The sequence below is a fragment of the Pituophis catenifer genome, unplaced genomic scaffold (genome assembly GCF_029215685.1).
Source record: "Pituophis catenifer annectens isolate HBS135680 unplaced genomic scaffold, rPitCat1.0.hap2 SCAF_2, whole genome shotgun sequence".
NCBI lineage: Eukaryota > Metazoa > Chordata > Lepidosauria > Squamata > Colubridae > Pituophis > Pituophis catenifer.
This window is the reverse complement of record NW_027256882.1, coordinates 198927261-198946796: the sequence shown is the minus strand read 5'-3', so window position 1 is coordinate 198946796 and position 19536 is coordinate 198927261. Positions and strand designations below refer to the sequence as shown.

General features: G+C 40.9%; 1 protein-coding gene across 1 annotated transcript in view; it reads right to left on the bottom strand.

Moving 5' to 3' along the window:
* PAX5 (paired box 5) overlaps nt 1-19536 on the bottom strand; it is a 239722-nt gene that overhangs the window by 158139 nt on the left and 62047 nt on the right. The window contains exon 6 of the mRNA XM_070935434.1: nt 13214-13389. Coding sequence (XP_070791535.1) covers nt 13214-13389 — 176 coding nt within the window. The remainder of the gene's footprint in view (nt 1-13213; nt 13390-19536) is intronic.

The following is a 19536-nucleotide window of genomic DNA, read 5'->3' as shown; positions in this document are numbered from 1 at the left end:
GAGAAACACAAGTGGGATTGTGTGACTTTTGAGCTCTGCACACTTTGGAGATCAGATTCACCTCTATGTAGCTCTTGTGTGAATGTGCTGAATGTGTTGCTGTTGTCAAAGTAAACAAATTATGATTCCACTTATTCTTCACCTGTCTATTTATAAATAAGCCCAATTTGTATAAAATGCCGAATGTTTCCAGTGGCCTCTTTCCAGAGGAAAGTAACCAAGAAAATTTTCTGAAAGTGAAAATATCAACTAGTGAACCCAAAAATCAACACACAGAAATGTACTGTAAGTAGCTTATGAATATTTGATATTCTGAAAATGATGAACAGATATATTTATTGCATATAATAAGAATGTTAATTCGGCTACTGTACAGGATTTGTAAACTATGTGCATTCTAATAGCTGATATCCACATCTATGGAATATCTCAGAAGACATCCAATGCTTTTCAAGAAATAGCAGAAAGGTAGTCTTCATATGGAAAACCTGTATAAGAATTGCTCTTTCTAGGTTAACTCAGTTCCTCATAACAGTATTTTATCCCTTTGCTCAAATGACAATCTGAAGTATTATAAGTATTTTTTTCAACTAATAATAACAATAACATTACAAAAAAGAGAGGGAAAGTCAAGTATGCATGTATTAAAATGATCAAACCTTGCTGAGTCTGGATGAACAGTGTTTGAATTTACCAAGCACTCAGTTTCTACTGCCCATGGTGAGTCCCACATCAATAACCAGCTATCAACAAGCTAATACAAAATGGTGACATCGGTGGCTCATCGCTGTCCAGAGTAGGGCACATTGAGCAACAGCCAATCACAGATAAAGAAGATTCATTACATAATATTCACACAGAAAAGAAAGGAGGGAAGGAAGGAAGGAAGGAAGGAAGGAAGGAAGGAAGGAAGGAAGGAAGGAAGGAACATTCCAGATACAAGCTGCTTTACTTCAAAATACATAGAAAGTGTTAGATACTCGTGGACACGACGCCTGCACAACCGGCTCTGTTGCCAGGCGTCGAGGATTGGCTAGGACGCGAGCAGCTGCGGGAGCGGGGGAATAGCTGCCAGGGATTGGTTAGTGCAATCTGACAGCTAACTATTTAAGGAGCTGTCAGGCGAGTTGTTGCTGCTTGAGTTATGAGTTCTTGTTAGATCTGTTACGTTAAAATAAAGTTGGTGTTTAGCAAACAACCTAGCCTCTAGCCTGTTTACCCACTGGACACAACAAGTGGCGACGAAGGTGGGATTTGTCTGAGGTGACGGTGACTGCAGGCACCAGCAGAAGGACAATGCCAAGTCTGCGCCCTTACGCCGATCCAGTCTACACGATGGCAACCGCCCTCCCTCCTTTCACACCATTTGAGTCAGCTCTGGAAACCTGGGATGAGTACATGGAGAGGTTTGAGTGTTTTTTACAAGCCAATGACCTCTCTGATTTATCTAGCACCAGGAAGAGGGGCTACTTTCTTAGTTCGTGTGGCCGCGAGATTTTCGGGACTGCTAGGGCTCTCATGGCCCCTCAAGCGGTGTTTGCTGTGCCATGGGAGACTTTGCTTGAGAAATTGAAGCATCATTACTCTCCCACCCCCTCAAAGATAGCGAGATGACATGCATTTCACCAGAGGGCTCAAAAAGAGGGGGAGTCCATCAATGATTACATGGCTTCCTTGTGTTCGGTGGCACTCCATTGCAAGCTCAGGGAGCTGGATGACATGCTCCTGGACCAGCTCGTGTGCGGGGTGCGAAACCTAAAGCTCCAGCAACGCTTACTGGCCCGCTCCGACCTGACCCTTCCGATTGCTATGGATGAGGCCAGGGCTGCGGAGATGTCTGCTAAGTCCGTGGCCGAGATCCAGCGTCACCAGACCGGAGGGGGATTACCAGCTAGTGCCCCCTCAATCGGTCCATTATGAGGAGTCCGACCAGGATGACACCTCTGAGGGAGAAGTGGACGTCAGCCGTCTCAAGACCTCGAAAAACAAAGTTCGCAAGCCTCCAGTTAAGAGCTCTCAGGGCGGCTGCCTCAGATGTGGCGGAGCACACAACCGCTCGGAATGCAGGTTCCGGTCCGCTATCTGCCGGCGCTGTGGCAAACGGGGGCATCTCTCCAGGGTCTGCCGCTCTGTTTTTCCAGTTCCTGAGGGTGCTGGGGAACCAGGCCCCAAGCGAATGAAGACCAGGAAGGCCAGACGCCCCGCAGAAGGTGTTGCTACGACATTTGAGGGTGAGGTAGCAGCAGCGGCCGTTAACCATGCTTCCGTTCCTGTCACGGGGAGCAAGATTTTTCTTACTATTCAATTGGAGAGGGTCCTCTGCAAGATGGAGGTGAACACAGGCTCCTCCAAGTCGCTGATTTCCTGGCCCACACTTTCTGCATTGCTGCCTTCCATCTCTCTGCAACAGTTACAAACTTGCCACATCAAGCTGAGAGATTATCAGGGCAAGGCTATCCCCATTCTGGGTTGTGGGTCCTTCCAGGTTGCATATAACTCATTTTCTGGTCAATTACCTTTAATTGTGGTGCGCGACCGCCTCCCCTCCCTACTGGGGCTGGAGTGGTTCGCTGCCCTTAGCCTTGGCGTGTCCGGCATACATCACACCTGTCCGGACCCCTTATCCAAACTCGCACACGAATTTGCCGAGGTGTTTGATGGTACTTTAGGGAAATACACAGGGCTTCCCATTTCCAGGTCGCGCCGATAGGCCTGAAGCCTAGGAGGGTGCCTCTTGCGCTGCGGCCCAGAGTTGATCGCGAACTAGATAAATTGATAGCTCAAGGGGTTCTTCAACCGGTGGAGCATTCTAATTGGGAGACCCCTATAGTGATTCCCCTCAAGCAGGATGGCACTATTAGGATCTGCGCCGATTACAAGGGGACAATCAATAAGGCCCTGAAAGCTAACCACTATCCCGTGCCTGTTGTCCAACATCTGTTACATTCTCTGGGCCAGGGTAAGATCTTTGCGAAGCTTGACCTAGCTCAAGCTTACCAACAGCTTCTGGTGGACGATGCCACCGCCCTTGCCCAGACGATTGTAACTCACAGGGGGGCCTTCAAATGTACCCGCCTGCAATTTGGGGTTAGTGTGGCCCCGGGTATTTTTCAAAGCCTCATGGAGCGTTTGCTCCATGGGCTTGAGGGTGTTGTGCCCTATTTTGATGATGTGCTGATCGCTGCCGCTGATCACAGCGAACTCATCATCAAATTTAGGGCTGTTCTTGCCAGATTTCAGCAGGCAGGTTTAAGACTAAAGAGGGATAAGTGCAGAATCGGCGTTCCTCAGGTCGAGTTCTTGGGGTTCCTCATAGACTCCTCTGGTATTCGCCCTGCCCCTTCCAAGGTGGATGCCATTAAGCGGGCTCCTATCCCTACTAATAAGGCCGAGTTGCAGGCATTCCTCGGCCTGCTGAATTTCTATTCCATTTTTTTACCGCATAAGTCCTCGGTGGCGGAGCCCCTCCACCGGCTCCTAGACACCAAGGCTCCATGGCTTTGGGACCGTAGGGCAGCTAATTCCTTCCAGGCCGTTAAGGACCTCCTCACCTCCGATGCTGTCCTAGTGCAGTACGACAATAGCTTGCCCCTATCATTGACATGCGACACCTCCTCCTATGGGGTGGGGGATGTTTTGAGTCATGTCTTGCCCTCCGGCACTGAGGCACCTATTGTGTACTACTCGAGGACCCTATCGCCGTCTGAAAGAAATTACAGCCAGATCGATAGGGAGGCTCTGGCTGCTGTGGCTGGCGTGAAACGTTTTCACGACTATCTCTATGGCCGCCCTTTCATGTTGGTCACGGATCATAAGCCCTTATTGGGGCTTTTGGCGGGAGATCGCCAAACCCCTTTGATCCTGTCCCCGCGCATGTCTCGTTGGGCTGAGTTTTTAGCAGCTTATTCGTACCAATTACTCTATAAGCCGGGCAAGGCTATTGGGCACGCTGATGCCCTTAGCCGCTGCCCTCTCCCTCTAGCAGTCCACGATCCTGCCCCTGCAGCCTCTGTTCTCCTCATGGATGATTTGGCCTCTTTAGTGACTGCCGCTGGCATCCAGACTCATTCCGCGGCGGATGCTATTCTCTCCGTGGTCCTGGACTGGGTGCGCAGGGGCTGGACACAGTCCCAGGTCACCGCTGACTTCCTTCCTTACAGTCATAGACAACATGAGCTGTCAGTAAACAAAGGCTGTCTTCTGTGGGGTAATCGGGTGGTGGTGCCCCCCAAGCTCAGGTCCCAGATTTTGTCATGCCTGCACAATGCTCACCCAGGCATTGTCCGCATGAAGGCCCTTGTGCGCAGCTATGTCTGGTGGCCTTGCATTGACCAAGACATCGAAGCCTGGGTAGGTCGCTGTCCACAGTGCCAACTCACTAGACCGGTTCCGCCAGTGGTCCCAGTTCTGGAGTGGGAACCGTCCAGAGCCCCTTGGGCCAGGGTACACCTGGACCTTGCTGGGCCTTTCCAGGGCCACACCTTCCTTATCGCTGTAGACGCTCATTCCAAATGGGTTGAGCTCGCTCCCATGTATGCCACCACTTCTGCATCTATTATTGGGGTGCTGGAGGGACTTTTCGCCATGCATGGGTTGCCGGATGTCATTGTCACCGATAATGGGCCGCAGTTCACGTCTGCACCATTCCAACTGTTTCTGGCCCGGCTGGGCATCCGGCACGCTCAGACCGCCCCGGCTAATCCAGCCGCTAATGGCTTGGTTGAAAGGGCCGTAAGATCGGCCAAGGAGGCGCTGCGACGTTTGGGTACCACAAATTGTCACCACAAAATACAACAATACCTCTTGGCACAGCACACTACACCTAGTTCTACCACCAAGCATACCCCGGCCAAGTTGCTCATGGGCTGGCGGCTCCGTACGACCCGGGACCGTCTGCACCCTGATTACACTGGGGAGCCATTTAGGGGAACCCGATTGCTGTCTAGGGTTTTCAATGTGGGGGACTTAGTCTACGCCCTGAACTTTGGTAAAGACTGTCACTGGCTGCCAGGCCACATCACACAAATAACCGGTCCCTACTCTTATAGGGTCCTACTCTCTGATGGGAGAGTCTGGTGGCGACATGTAAACCAGCTTCGACGAAGACTAGCCGACGCACCTGCCAACCAACCGGGCCAGGATTCCCTGACTCCACCTGGCAGGGACCACACGAGTGAAACTACCATCCCTAATTCTCCACCCGCAGCGTTCCCGGCGGGAGACTTACCTGTTGGTGCAGGTCCGGCAGCGAGTTCGAATCCTCCTTTTCCCGGCAAAGCTCGGAGTCCACCTCCTTTAGTGATTGAGGACTTGGCCCCTCCTCCTACGCCATCCATGCCGGCTCTAACATCCTCCCAGTCAGCACTGTCTCCTCCCGCCTCGACTGCTACACCAGAGCCGAGGCGGTCTGGCCGGTGCCGTCGTTGTCCGGCTTACTTGGAGGACTACGCATGCGCAATCCGGGTGGGAAGGGGTGTTAGATACTCGTGGACACGACGCCTGCGCAACCAGCTCTGTTGCCAGGCGTCGAGGATTGGCTAGGATGCAAGCAGCTGCGGGAGTGGGAGAATAGCTGCTGGGGATTGGTTAGTGCGATCTGACAGCTAACTATTTAAGGAGCTGTCAGGCGAGTTGTTGCTGCTTGAGTTATGAGTTCTTGTTAGATCTGTTACGTTAAAATAAAGTTGGTGTTTAGCAAACAACCTAGCCTCTAGCCTGTTTACCCACTGGACACAACAGAAAGGTTGGTACCTGAGCACATTGCTAACATGTATCTTCCTGTTACTCTCACACATACATTGCCTCAGGAGTTCAAACAACCCTTGTTCCCTTTCTACAGAAAGTACCATGACAAAGAACGACACAAAAATAAGTACTGGAATTTATGTTACAAAACAGAATTATTACATATCTATATCCAACATATAACAATCAAGCAATCACGATAATTTTTGCCTTGAGGGATGACTGATCCAAATTGTCTTCTGTATTTTTTTTTCTTCTGTTATTTTTCATCTTAGAGAGACGGGTTTTTTTTCTTCCAAAAGCAAAGAAAATTTTAGCGAAATCCTCCTAAACAGGATATAAGATTTTTCACTGACCTTAGTTTCACAACAGCCAAAGGATGTAGATTAAGGTCCTCTGTTTCATTATGCAATCATCCTTATGGAAGTTTGCAGCCTTGCTGACTTCCCAAAGTTGTTAAATCCAAAGGGAAGTCCCCTCATCCTTACTATAAATCAAAAGGCATGGATTATTAGGGAGACTGCAGACTAATGCTTAGATGAGTCTGTAGAGAGTAAGGAAAATGGCCGTGGTAGACAGGAACCATTACCTAGGCAAAAAGGCCTGAAACATTTTTAAAATCCAGACCAATGGACAAGTAGTTTATTTATTTTTTGTTTTACAACATCAGATAGTTTCATTAACATAATTCTAAGATACATACCATACAAAATAGAGAAAATATTTTTAAAATCTACTACTATGTAAATTCCTATTAAGTTAAATCATGAAATCCAGCCAAGTTTGATAAAACTATGGTTCCTACTTCTGAAATCTCATTTCTTTAACTCCTCTTCAAATCTGGGATGTGTCTGCCTCTGAAATAACACAATGGAATTTCTGAGGAACCATTTTGTTGTCATGTCTCTTGAATCTGTGTAATATTCTTTTGTCATGAAATATTTATCTGTTTTGTTTTATGAACACCAATTCTCGATTACATAATGGGAATGTGTAGCAAACCATTCTGATATTTCTACAAGTATGCTGTATATGTATTTATTTAACTCTAAGGAGACCATAAGAGAATTTATTTCCACATAACTGTGCCCATATGATAGCGTACAATAACAAAATGGAAGATTAACCAAAATATAAATAAAATATCTTAAAGTAGAAACATCTATTAGAATTTTGTTCATATTTTGTCAGTATCAATAGCAAAATAAATTCCACTTAACAGCATATAAAAGCATTTTACTCCTTGTAATTTCATACACATCTCTTTAGTTTAATATCTTTGTGACAATATTTTAATATTTTCTCTAAGGAAACAAAATCTGAATTACAATTAGGGCTTAGAAGATTTTACACTTAAATGTTATGTCTTCAGCATGCACGCTAAACTCAGAATATAGAAGTATGGTTACTGCTTTTGAGCAGTTTCCATATGACCTCAGACAACCCCTGCTAAAAGTTACATGCCTAATATCTATAAGAAGTTTTTGGGCAGTTACAATGAAAGAAAATACTGTAATCTGTATTTGAATGCTAATTTATCTATTTTTTCATTTTTTTAATCAAAACAGGAATAAACATTTTAATTACTGATTTCAGTATCTAAATTTTATGAAGCAGTCTATTAATTATAGGCAAAATATAAACAAAACTGTTTACATTTGGAGAAATGTGTAAATTTTAAAGTAATCTCAAATTTATACAAAAGGAAGTGTTTAAGTAAGGCAAACTACAATTAACGCCCTTTCCTGGGCGTTCATTTAATCCTTTAAATTTCAGAATACTATAATTTTGAATAATATCTGCACTTTGATCTCAATAAAAACGTCTTAGTATACATTTATGGAAGTCTCGTTCCATGGATAGCGATGCTCATCAGTTAAATTTAATTAAATGAAATGAAAATATTCCCTTGAATTGCTGATGGGGCTCTTAAATACAAATAAGAGCCTTGTTGGTATAGTGGTTAAGGCAGCAAGATTGAAACTGGGAGATCATGAGTTCTAGTCCTGCCTTGGGCACATGAAGCCAACTGAATGACCTCAGGCCAATCCCTCTCTCTCAGCCTTAGGAAGCATGCAATGGCAAAATCACTTGCCAAAAAAAATTGCCAAGAAAACTAGTTTTCCAGACAGTTGCCAGGCATCAATACCTGAAGGTATAATAATAGTCAATTACAAAAGGCAATTTTACTTAGAAGAGCTTAAATCCTGCGATGATACCTCTAATATCATCAAAAAAACAACAACACAGGTCTATATCCCTTGGGAAGGACTCAATAGGTGGCTAAAAATGGCAATTCCATCTAAACATCGCAATGACAATACAACCAACCATAACAACAAAACAACAACAACAAAGGATTGTGTATATATAGTTCATAGAAAGTCCAGAAAACTATGAGTTCAAGACCCAGCTTAACCAGGAAATCAAGCTGTGTGGCTTTGGGCCATTCATTCTCTAACCCTCACAGGGTTGTTGTTGTAGAGAAAATAGGAGGAGAGAGGAGTATTAGGTATGTTTAATTCCTTGAGTTCTTTATAAAAAATAATGAAGATGGGATGAAGAAGAGAAAAGAGACATGGCAAGGCAAAGTATTACATAGCCAGTACATTAAAAAAAACAAAAATTAGCAGGCAAAGCAGATAACAAAAATACCTGGCAATGGTAAAGAAGGAAAGTTGGCAGGAATGTTGAATTAAATGGCAGGAAAGTTGAATTAAGAGACAGAGGAGATAATTCTGGCTGCCGAACACCAAGCCTTAAGAATAAATGCATATAAAGCCAGAATTGAGAAAACAGCAACAAGACAGCAGATGCTGCCTCTATAAAGAAGCTGAAGAAACTGCTTTGCCTACAAGTAAGAACTGGTGGGATCACAAAATAGATAAAGTAATAGAAAATAAAGACCCTAACATGTTCTGAGACCTTAGAATTTAAACAGATAAGCATCTGCCACACAACACTCCAATAATTGTTAATAAGAAAGACAAAAATGTCTGGATTGCAACACTTGGAGGCAACAGAAGAGAAGAGAAAGGATTAGAGAAAATCACAAAATATAATGACCTGCGAATAAAAGTAGAAGAGAGAAAGCATAGATAGTATCAATAGTAATAGGTGCCTTGGGTGCAATCCCAAAACAATTGGAGCACCATTTGAACATGATCGGCATTGACAAAATCACCATCCGTCAATTGCAAAAGGCAACTTTACTTGGAATAGCATATATCCTATACTTTTAATATTATTAAACATTCTTTGGGAAGGACTTGATAAGTGGACAAAAATGCCAAATCCAATGTAAACATCAGGCTGATTGTGTGACTGATCATAATAATACAAAACTAGAAAGACTACAAAGTTATTAAAGACTTTTCAGAACAAGGTTTGATTTTTAGTTTTAAAAATGTTGGGAATACTATTAAGCAGCGTGAGACTCTTGTTCCAATTTCAGTCTTCATGGGTATAAAAAAGAATTTCATGAAAGTTCTTATAAGCAGCAACACAAAAGTTGCCACACACAAAAGCTGTTGCAGAACTAATGCTGTCGCTAGAATCTGAAAAGTGACCCTGACAGAGAATGAGGTTGGCTCAAAAACTAACTTCAAAATAAGAGTTTACAGATAGCTGGTTCCCATCTATTATGCATTCTCATTTAAGTAATGGCCTGCCAGGTACCCAAATTGGGTTTTGGAAAGGCTGTTCTGAACTTCTCATTATTGATGTTTATTGAATAAATAATGCCTCAAGTCCTGCTATGCTATATCATCATGGAGGGGGATGTTCCTGAGATGGATGAGTGAAGAATGATGGGAGTTTACACCAAAAGTATATACACCCAGAAGATCACCCAAAGCATGAAGGTCATCCAGTTGCCCAACTAAAGCAGGCACTTACAATATATCGGACACCAATGATATAGGAAAAAGTTGAAGTTGGATGACCACTTTAGTGATAACAGCAAAGGCATAATTTCATACTGTGTGGGAAGAGGCTGTGGAATCTATCCCACAGTCTTACAAAGAAAACCATATGGTTGAATAATATAAAGAAGTTGATAATTTAGTGACGGAAGTTGATTCCCTAGGGTTGAATGGCACTCAACCAGTGGTGAAATGTAAAATTTGTTACTACTGATTCTGTGGGCATGGCTTGGGGGGGGGGGGGCTTAATGTGACTGAGTGGGCGTAGCCAATTTAAGAGATTGCAGAAAAAAATGCTTTGAAAAGCCTCTGACGATCAGGCAACTCAGCTGGGATTGTCAGAGGCTTTTAAAGGCATTTTTTTTTCTACAACCTCTTCGGCCAAAGAGGTTGTAGGAAAAAATGCTTTTAAAAGCCTCTGATGATCCCAGCTGAGCCGCGTGATTATTAGAGGCTTTTTTTTTTTTACTTTTAAAAGCATTTTTTTGTCTGAAGAGGTTGTAGAAAAAATGCTTTTAAAAGTAAAAAAAAAAGCCTCTGATGATCGCACAGCTCAGCTGGGCATGGGGAGGGCGCAGGGATTTTTGCTACCAGTTCTCCGAACTACCCACCGCCATCACTACTGGATCGGGTGATCCGGTCCAAACTGGGAGCATTTCACCCCTGCACTCAACCTACTACTAAGGAATTGCTGAGGCTTTACTGGAGTACTAGTGATGTTTATGAGCCTTCAAGATGTCTAATGGCTGAAGATGCCATGCAGGAAAAGAAAATCCCAAATGGCAAAGGCAGAATTACATGGAAACATAGAACATAAGAAGCATGATCACAAGGAAACTCAATAAGGTGAAAAATGAAATGAAATGAAGACACATTGACTTCCTAAGCATCAGTACACTGGAATGGGACACTTGACTACTCAGGATGTGAAAAATTAGAATACTTGGATACAATGTAACCAATGACTGAATAATATCAATTAAACTATCAGACAATTTTTCCAGGTGACAGTTATTCAACTTTATGTTTTAACCAGCAATGCAGACAAAAAGTAAGTTGACAGGTACTATAATCAAGTTCAACCTAAAATCCACAGAGGATGCAGCAAGATATGCTGCTTGTGGTGGTAATTGAAATGTCCAAGCTGGAAATAGTAAGAAAAGAAAATGTAGTTGGACTCTATAGTTTAAAAAACCTTAATGAGGCAGGAGAATATCTTATTTTCTGCCATTGCAATGATTTTTAACTATTAAGACAGTCTTCAAACTATCAAAACAATACAGGTACTCCCCGAGTTACAATAGTTCATTTAATGACCATTCAAAATTACAGTAGCATTGAAAAAAGTGAATTATGACCATTTTTCACACTTATGACAGCAGCATCCCCATGGTCAAATGATTTACATTCAGATACTTGACAAGTGATTCATATTTATGACGGTTGCAGTGTCCCAGGATTATGTGATAACCTTCTGACAAGCAAAAACAGAGAAGCCAGATTCATTTAACAACATTCACTGCAGCTAACTTAACAACTGCAGTGATTCACTTAAATGTAGCAAGAAAAATCATAAAATGGGGGAAAACTCACTTAACAAATTTCTCACTGAGCTAATTATGAACCCAATCACAAACTACTCATGTGCAAGCTCCCGGCCAAACTAAAGTGGAAGAATAAAGCTTCCAGTTTTCATTATATGGTCTTGAGCATTTGATCACATTTTCAAGGGGAACATTTGGAATTGCTTTAAAGACTTAAAGATCAGGAAATTCTTTGATCTGGCTTGCCTTGGCCAGATCGCCCTCCCCCCAACTTACCCCCACTGACTCACCCCAGCCAACACAACACAGGACAACTATCCACAGAACAATTCGCCATGGGATAACTCAACACAAGGTAACTCAACATGAAATAACTGTACTGTTATCCACCAGTGTTTCTTCGACAGTGTTTATAGCAGCCCATCTCAATCAATAACTCTGGGCAGATGCCATTTGAAAAAATATACAGTTAAAACAATAAAAACGTTTTATTTAAAACTAAATAAAAAATATCTATCCAATATTTATCTGTGCAGTAGCCAAGTTTGTAGTGCCATAATGAAAATAGGACAAAAATGGCTAAAGAAGTAATTGGTTTAAGAAGTGCTCACTTTTATTCCTAATATCACTTTTAGATAGTTATTTTTAATTAATACATTTCTAGGGAATATTTACTCTATATTATACTTTTTCCATTTTTGAATTTATCATTGCTTGGCTAGTTAATATATTAATATGGTAAAAGAGATGTGAATGTAATATCATTATGTGATTTGTCTTTTAGTACATTCCATATTAATTTGCTTCATTTTGTTACTGCTCTTTTAAATTTGCTTATCATTGATTGAATAAATACATACTACTACTACTTATGCAAGCTAAGACAAAGAATTTCAGACAGTTGTCAGATGACAGAACAAACAATATTGCAGCATCTGTAAAGTCAATGGGGATGGAAATAGATGCAGAAAAACAAGAAAATTCTTCCAAAATATCTTCAAACTCAGAAAGAGATTCCAGCCTCAAATAGGTATGCTGAAGGATGACAATGAACAGATAATTGATCCAAAGATCAGGAGGAAAACATTGAAAATTCTGTACAGTAGAGATGTCTATATGCAAGATACCTTAGAAGGTATTCTATGTTGGAAGAACCTCTAATATTATCATTCATTCTACAATTTTCATCCAATATTATAGCATGAAGAGGAGCAGGCAGTTAGAATGGGCAGAGCACAACCAAGATTGACAGCAAGAGGTGTCACAGATGTCAATGTGCGCTTAATTTTATTTAGGATCATGGTCTCAGGTTCAGTGCGAGAATAAGGAAAAACAGTGGTTTATATAAAGGGTCAATGTCCTCTCCCCCCCAAATCCTTAGATAAGGTCACCAAGTTGTAATTTTATAACTGACAGATAGACAAAAATTGAAATAAACAAAAAGTAGTCATTTTTACTGAATTCAGTAAATCTAAATTGAACAAATTTAGTTTTTGTTCTCCTAATTTATTGTCTCAATTTCAAAATATACAGTAATCTGGACCAAACAAAATCCCAACTAGTCCCTTATCCCAAACATAGTTGAACATCTCTGACTTAAAAGTGTGTTGCCTTGGTTAATTTAATACATATGTGAAACACAAATAAACATTGGATTGCATATGTTTTCTTTAAATCCTGCTAACTCAGATACTCCCCATTCATATTCTGCAGTAGGAGTCCTTTATTCTAATTTAATTTATTTTTACCATACATTTTGTTGGTGCTTTCATTTTTTGTGAGCTCATGGGAATTCTTGGGTCCAATTATTAATTCAGGAATAGTAAAAACTGAACATGATAATACTGAAGCTGATAATACTTGTTTTCAAATATGGTTCTCCAAGTATTAAAAGTATTCAATTAAAACGCATGTGAGAGACAGTAATGTAAATGACAAATATGAAATAATTGATGCCAATAAATTGGTAAACTGAAAAGTTCCTTCAGATTTAAATATTACCTGCTCTGGTTTGATGGGCTCAGTTGTCGTAAAGATGTCGGAATAATGCTGTCTTTCAAAAACTCGATCCAATACTTCTAATTGTTGCTGAGTGAAAAGATCTCCCCGCATTTGTTTCCGAAGGAAGTCTCGACCCGGAAGCGAATGGCCATTTGGTATAGGAGATTCCTGAATACCTTTCCAAAAGGGAAAAAAAATGCAGAGACAGATAACTATTACTACAGCAATTAAAGCATTTGAAGTTAAAAATGTAATATGTCACATAAATAAAGCTTACCAAAACATCTTTGCTTTATGAGTGTCTGTGTGTCTGTGCATTTGTCCGTGTGTGTTGGTAAGTTTTATATTTATGTGTTTATATTCATAAGACTAATCCATGAAGAGTTATGGCAAAATGGTGTAAGAGATCATACAGCTGCTGAGTAATTGATGCAGAAAATATTTAATTAAGCATAATGGCAGTCAAAAGTCATTAAAAACATCACAAAATATCTCTTCTTGTAAATTATACTGAAATATCAAGTTGTTTATATATAGTCTTCTAAAAGAATACAGGCCTCTTTAAATTCAACACAAAGCTCTCATTGAATAGTAACTTCAATTTCCCCTGGGACACTAACACAAATACGGGCAATGGCAAATATTTCTTTTCTGCTATGTACCCATCTTCATTCCAAAAATAATGAAGAGCTGCTGCTTCAGTTTAAGAAATGGTAAGTATCTCTAAAGAGTAGAAGGCAAACTGGTAGATCTTTAGCTCCAAAAAAATTGTATGTGGCCACTCATCTGAAAAAATGAGTGAACCTGAAAAAAGAGAGAGGAGAGAGATTTGCCTACATCTAAGGTGGAATAAACAAATTAAATTCATCTTTTTAAAATATCTGCATTAGAGCAAGGATTTTCTAATTTCTATGAAAAAGTAATTTTGGTTCAAGTGTCAATCAAGTGATGAAAATAAAAAGTGCTGATGAGTTTTCCACTCATTCCATTCATATGCTTTAGAATAGAATAGAATAACAGAGTTGGAAGGGACCTTGAGGTCTTCTAGTCCAACCCCCTACCCAGGCAGGAAACCCTAAACCACTTCAGACAAATGGTTATCCAACATCTTCTTAAAAATTTCTTTATATAGAAAGTATACTTTATATAGTATACAGTTGATCTGTCCCCGTACCCACACACACACCCACACAGCCAGTCGAGGGTTAAGGAAACACTTTGGAACGCACCCAGGTCTTATCTCCGACTTGGCAGCGATAGACACACCGTCTGCCAAGGGTCTTTATTTTCACAAACAGACAGATAAGATACGAACGTTCAAGAAAGTCCAAACAGAAATAATATTCCTCCCAGCAGTTCCGGACGAGGCTTTAGTGACTCCAAGGTTTTGCTTTGTTCGTCACAAGGATCCTTTGACCACTACCCTCTATTATATAGTCTCTGGGGTGTGGTCCAGTGACTCAGTTCTAATCCCTAGCACGCCTCCCAAGCTGCTGCAAACGTTTATCACGCCTTCGGAGGCGTGCGTCCAGGAATGATGTTTCATTATCACTTTGACTCGAATCAGCTGTTTCCTCTCCCTCAGCCGGCACTTGAAACAATGCCAGAGGGGAGGGGCCTGGAGAGGGAGGCCTGGCTGACTCCTCTTCCTCATGCTCGGAGCTTTCTTCCTCCGATGGGACAGGCTCAGAGGGCGGGGCCACAACAACAGTATACTTTAGTATACTTTATATAGTATGTGATGTATTGTTAGTATTCCAACAAAAATGGTGCGAAGTCTGAGGGACTAAGCGTATCAGGAGAGATAGCAGGAATTGAATATGTACAGTTCATTGAGGGCTGCATCAGAGTTGTGTTTGACCTTGGGGAGCTGTGGTAGGCATGGTAAGGGTGGGTATGGCCAGCTTGATGTTACTCGTGTCAGGGGTACCTATGGTCAGTGAAAATGGGCTCCCGAGCTCCATTTTTGGCTGCGACAGCCTCCTGCCAGCGAAAACGGAGCTCAGGAGGGCCATTTTTGCTGGCAGAGGCACAGCGTGCTGGTCCTTCGCCGTTTCCAGGGCAGCCCCGCAGGCCAGATCTAAGCACCCCCATAGGCCGGATCCAGCCCTCAGGCCTTGAGTTTGACATCCCTGGTACAACTGGATGACAGAAGGGAAATGGGGGGGACATGATTGAAACCTTTAAATATACTAAGGGTGTGAATAAGGCTCTAGGAAACAGTATTTTCAATATTAAGCAAAAATCATTAATATGGGGGCATAACCTAGAGTGGCAGGAGGGAAGTTCAGAAGTAATGTTAGAAAGTATTACTTCAGAGAAAGAGTAGTGGAAGCTTGGAACCAACTTCCAGCGGAGGTAGACGGACAATCATCAGTAACTGAAGTTAAACTTGTCTATCATGCAACAAATTTTTTTAAAAAGCAAATAAAAAAAGCTAAGGGCAGACTCAATGGATGACTAGGTCTTTTTCTGCCATCACTTTTCAATGTATACAAATCCTGAATACCTGTCGTTTCCGCCAATGGAAAAATATCTTCCACCAATGGAAAAATATCTCAGAAAACTAAAATTGTGTAATCCTAATAGGCCAATAAAATAGTTGGGATATGATCCAGTTAAAATCCTGTGCAAAAGATTGTGCCACCACTCAGTTAAACTCCTGTTGAGAGGGCAACTCAGAGAGAGGGAACAGATCAACCAGGGAAGATGGCAGGGCAGATCATCAGGAAGAAATCGTTTTGGAAGGAAAAAAAAGAAAGAAATGCTGAAGCAAAAAACAGATTTTGAGAAAAAAGGGAACTGAAGTCACTGCATCAAGAAACCAGAGGGAAGCAAACTAATATGGCTGGAGACAATTGAAAGCTGTGGTAGATTCCACTCTAAGAAGCTAGACCGAATTGTCAAAAAGACAACATAGAAGAATTTCTGTTGTAGCAGTTGTGGGAGAGGAAGATGTGACTTATGGCAGGAATACTATGAAGAAGTCATCTGTTATTTAAGAGTCTTGTTTGGATCCAGCCTTCATTCAGAAGCAAATATATGGAGCATATATATTTGTATACAGACTTTGTAAAGGATCTGATAAATTTCCAACCAATGTTTTCTCTCTTCCTATCTTTCTCTCCACCTTTCCCCACCACAGCATTAAAAGTCTATTTTTCTTTTTTCTTTCTCTTCTTTAATTTTTTTTAATTTTTTATTATTATAACATAAAATGACATTATGAGACATACAACATTTATATATATATACTCTCTTAACAGCTGTTTCGTGATGATCTTCTAGTATTTACATTTTCTCCCTTTTCCCTTTATATTATTCCAGTTTCTTCTTTTCCCCTTTCTTTTAATTACAATTAAAAGAGTTGTACACTGGATTTTGAAAATGTTAGGAATACAAGCGGGTTTTCTGAAGTGGCAATAACCTTCCTCCACTTTCCTCTTTATAACAACACAGTTGCAGGTAGTCCTCGTTTAGCAACAACTCGGTTGTTAAACAAAGCAATCGGTAAAATGAAATAGCTTCTGTGCAAATGATCTCATTTCAGCTTTCCTTTGCTTTACAGAGCTGTGAAGATTGTAAATGTGAGAACTGATCATAAAGTTACAACTCAGAATGGTCACTAAATGAAGCAGTTGCTAAACAAGGACTACCTGTTGGTGAAATCTATCAGCAGCCCCTCTAGCTCCTGTCCCTTCACAAGAATCTTTTTCATATATTTGCACATTCAATACATTTTCATCTAACAATGAAAAGCATTTAGCTGCCATCAATATTTTTAAAGTCCAAACTCTTGTAATTTCAATAAAACACATAAATTGTGCATCTATGTCAATGTACAATATATATGCACATGTGCATATATACATACATATGTGTACATGCCACATCATGCAGACATGCAAACATGTATCTCATGATTACATTTCCCAAATTATGTAATGCCTCACAGGACAAGCACTGGGTTCAGTCAAGCATAGCTTATAAAATTAAAAGTCTGGAAGGTACTGCAGGCTGGAAAAGGCCAAGAGTGCCTTTCAGCAGAGCATGCAAATGCTTGTATTAGACTTTTAGGTTAAATCAATATTATTCTGCAATTGGATGTTAAAGTTATGCATTTACATAATTCTGATGAATGGAAAAGAAAAATTCAGTTTCAGCTTTACCAAAATCAAACATTTCCCATTATTTTCTTGGGGCATCTCTACTAGTTGTTTACAAGTTACAGAAACTGGTATTATTAATATGCATTACAATAAAATGTCTTTATAAACTTTAAACTCATGTTGAAAAAGTGTCAGGCCCAGAGTGTTACCTGAACAAAAAATATTCAGTTCTAATATTAAGGCAAATTAGTCTGATTGAATACATTAAGACGTGTAAACTCTACATTGGTTTCAATTCTACAAGTGGGAGGAGGAGGGGGGATCAGGAGGAGAGGGAGGAGGGGGGACCGGGAGGAGGATCCAGCCATCTGCAAAAATTATAACAACATCTAAAACCTATGTGCTCTAAAGTTCAGTCAAATAATAATTGCACCCATTGTCCCACAAAATTCCCTAAAGACATGGGCAAAGCCATAAAAAATAACCATGAGCAACAATGAAGTCCTGACCTGGCTTTGTGCAACATTTGGAAACAAATAGAGTTTAATTGACTAGTTCCAAACTTTAGTGTTTCCTTGAGTTACTGTACATAGTTGAGTTTTTGGGGGACAGGCGGGAGGAATATTTTTAAAAGGATAATATAACTCGCAGTACATTGCACAGTATTCTTCATTTATTCATTGGCCCACTTTTCTTAGCCGACAATACCTAAGAGAAAGATCTAACAGAGCAAGCATTAGTAGCTGGGGTTGAATCAGTGCATGTCACTGTGCTTGGTCCACAGGTCACATGAAATCGTAAAACAGCATTAACAAAACACATTTGCTACATGCTGTGTCTAGACAATTTATGGGTGAATAAGATGGTCTGCTTCATCCAACCTGCTCAAATATGGATGAATTTGCACAAAGAACTGAATTACCAACATATCCTAGCCTATCATATTGCAGAATATCACCATTCTTGTGTCAGCCCCTTAAAGCCAATAGGGACATCAGTAAAGTGGCAGAGAAATCAAATATCCAGGTGTAAGCCTTGCAAGGAAGGCCATACAAGAAGCACATCCAGATTAACTAATCCTACTTGTAAGGTTTTTTGTAACAGTAATAGAGTTGGAAGGGACCTTGGAGGTCATCTAGTCTCATGCAGGAGACCTGTACTAGGGATTCGAACTGCCAAACTGCCGACCTTTCTGATCAACAAGCTCAGTGTTTTAGCCACTGAGCCACCTAGTTACATTAACAGAATCTTGCAAAGACTGAACATATTTCTCTTCTTTCTTTTTTAGTCTCTGGAAAACTAGGCTCTTATCAGACCATTGCCTAAGCTGCAGCTCTTCTACTGTCTCCCAAGGTCATCCCCACATATCACTATATCAGGTCCGGAAAAAATGCTATTTGTCACCACAAATGAAAGGACAACGATCCCAAATCAGGGCAAATGGCATGTTGTCCTGCCCAAGAGCTTCCAAATAACTTCTGACTGACTATGCTATCTCAAGGAAGAGGCTGCCATCATGGAAATAAGGTTCTGAAAAGTGCATAATTATGATTTAATTTTTATTACCATGTTTCCCCAAAAATAAGATCCTGTCTTATATTTTTTTTGAACCCCAAAATAAGTCCTTGGCCTTATTTTTGAGGTTGTCTTATTATTTTGGGGCACGTGGAGGAAACCAGAGGAAATGGCAGGGACTGGAGTTTAAATATTTTGAGGGCATGCCCTCAAAAGCCCGATTGGGCTTATTATCAGGGGATGTCTTATTTTCGGGAAAACAGGGTATGTACAGTAATGTTTTATTGTGGCCATGAATGCTTTTGGAGCATTCATTTCTCTGGCTTACACTTACAGAGTACAGCAGAGATGGCAATTCTATGAGTAACAATTCTTGTATAATGGAAAGTATTTTCAAAAATGATGAAAGAACAAGTTCCATCTTGGGTTAATCAAGGTCAGCCAGGAAAAATGGTATCCAATCTGGGATCAAAACTCTTGTATATATGTGTTTCAAGTAAAAAAAAAAATTGATTGGCCAGCATATGGGAGAAGCAATTATTGCAAGAATTTATACATAAAATTAAATCACATACATCACTGACACAGTCCTGATCCGTCTGACAGATATTCTGTGGCTGGTTTTAACTTTCAAAGTTATTGTTGGGTCTTCATTGTAACTTATACCTCATAATACATAGTTGCATTATGTAACCATAA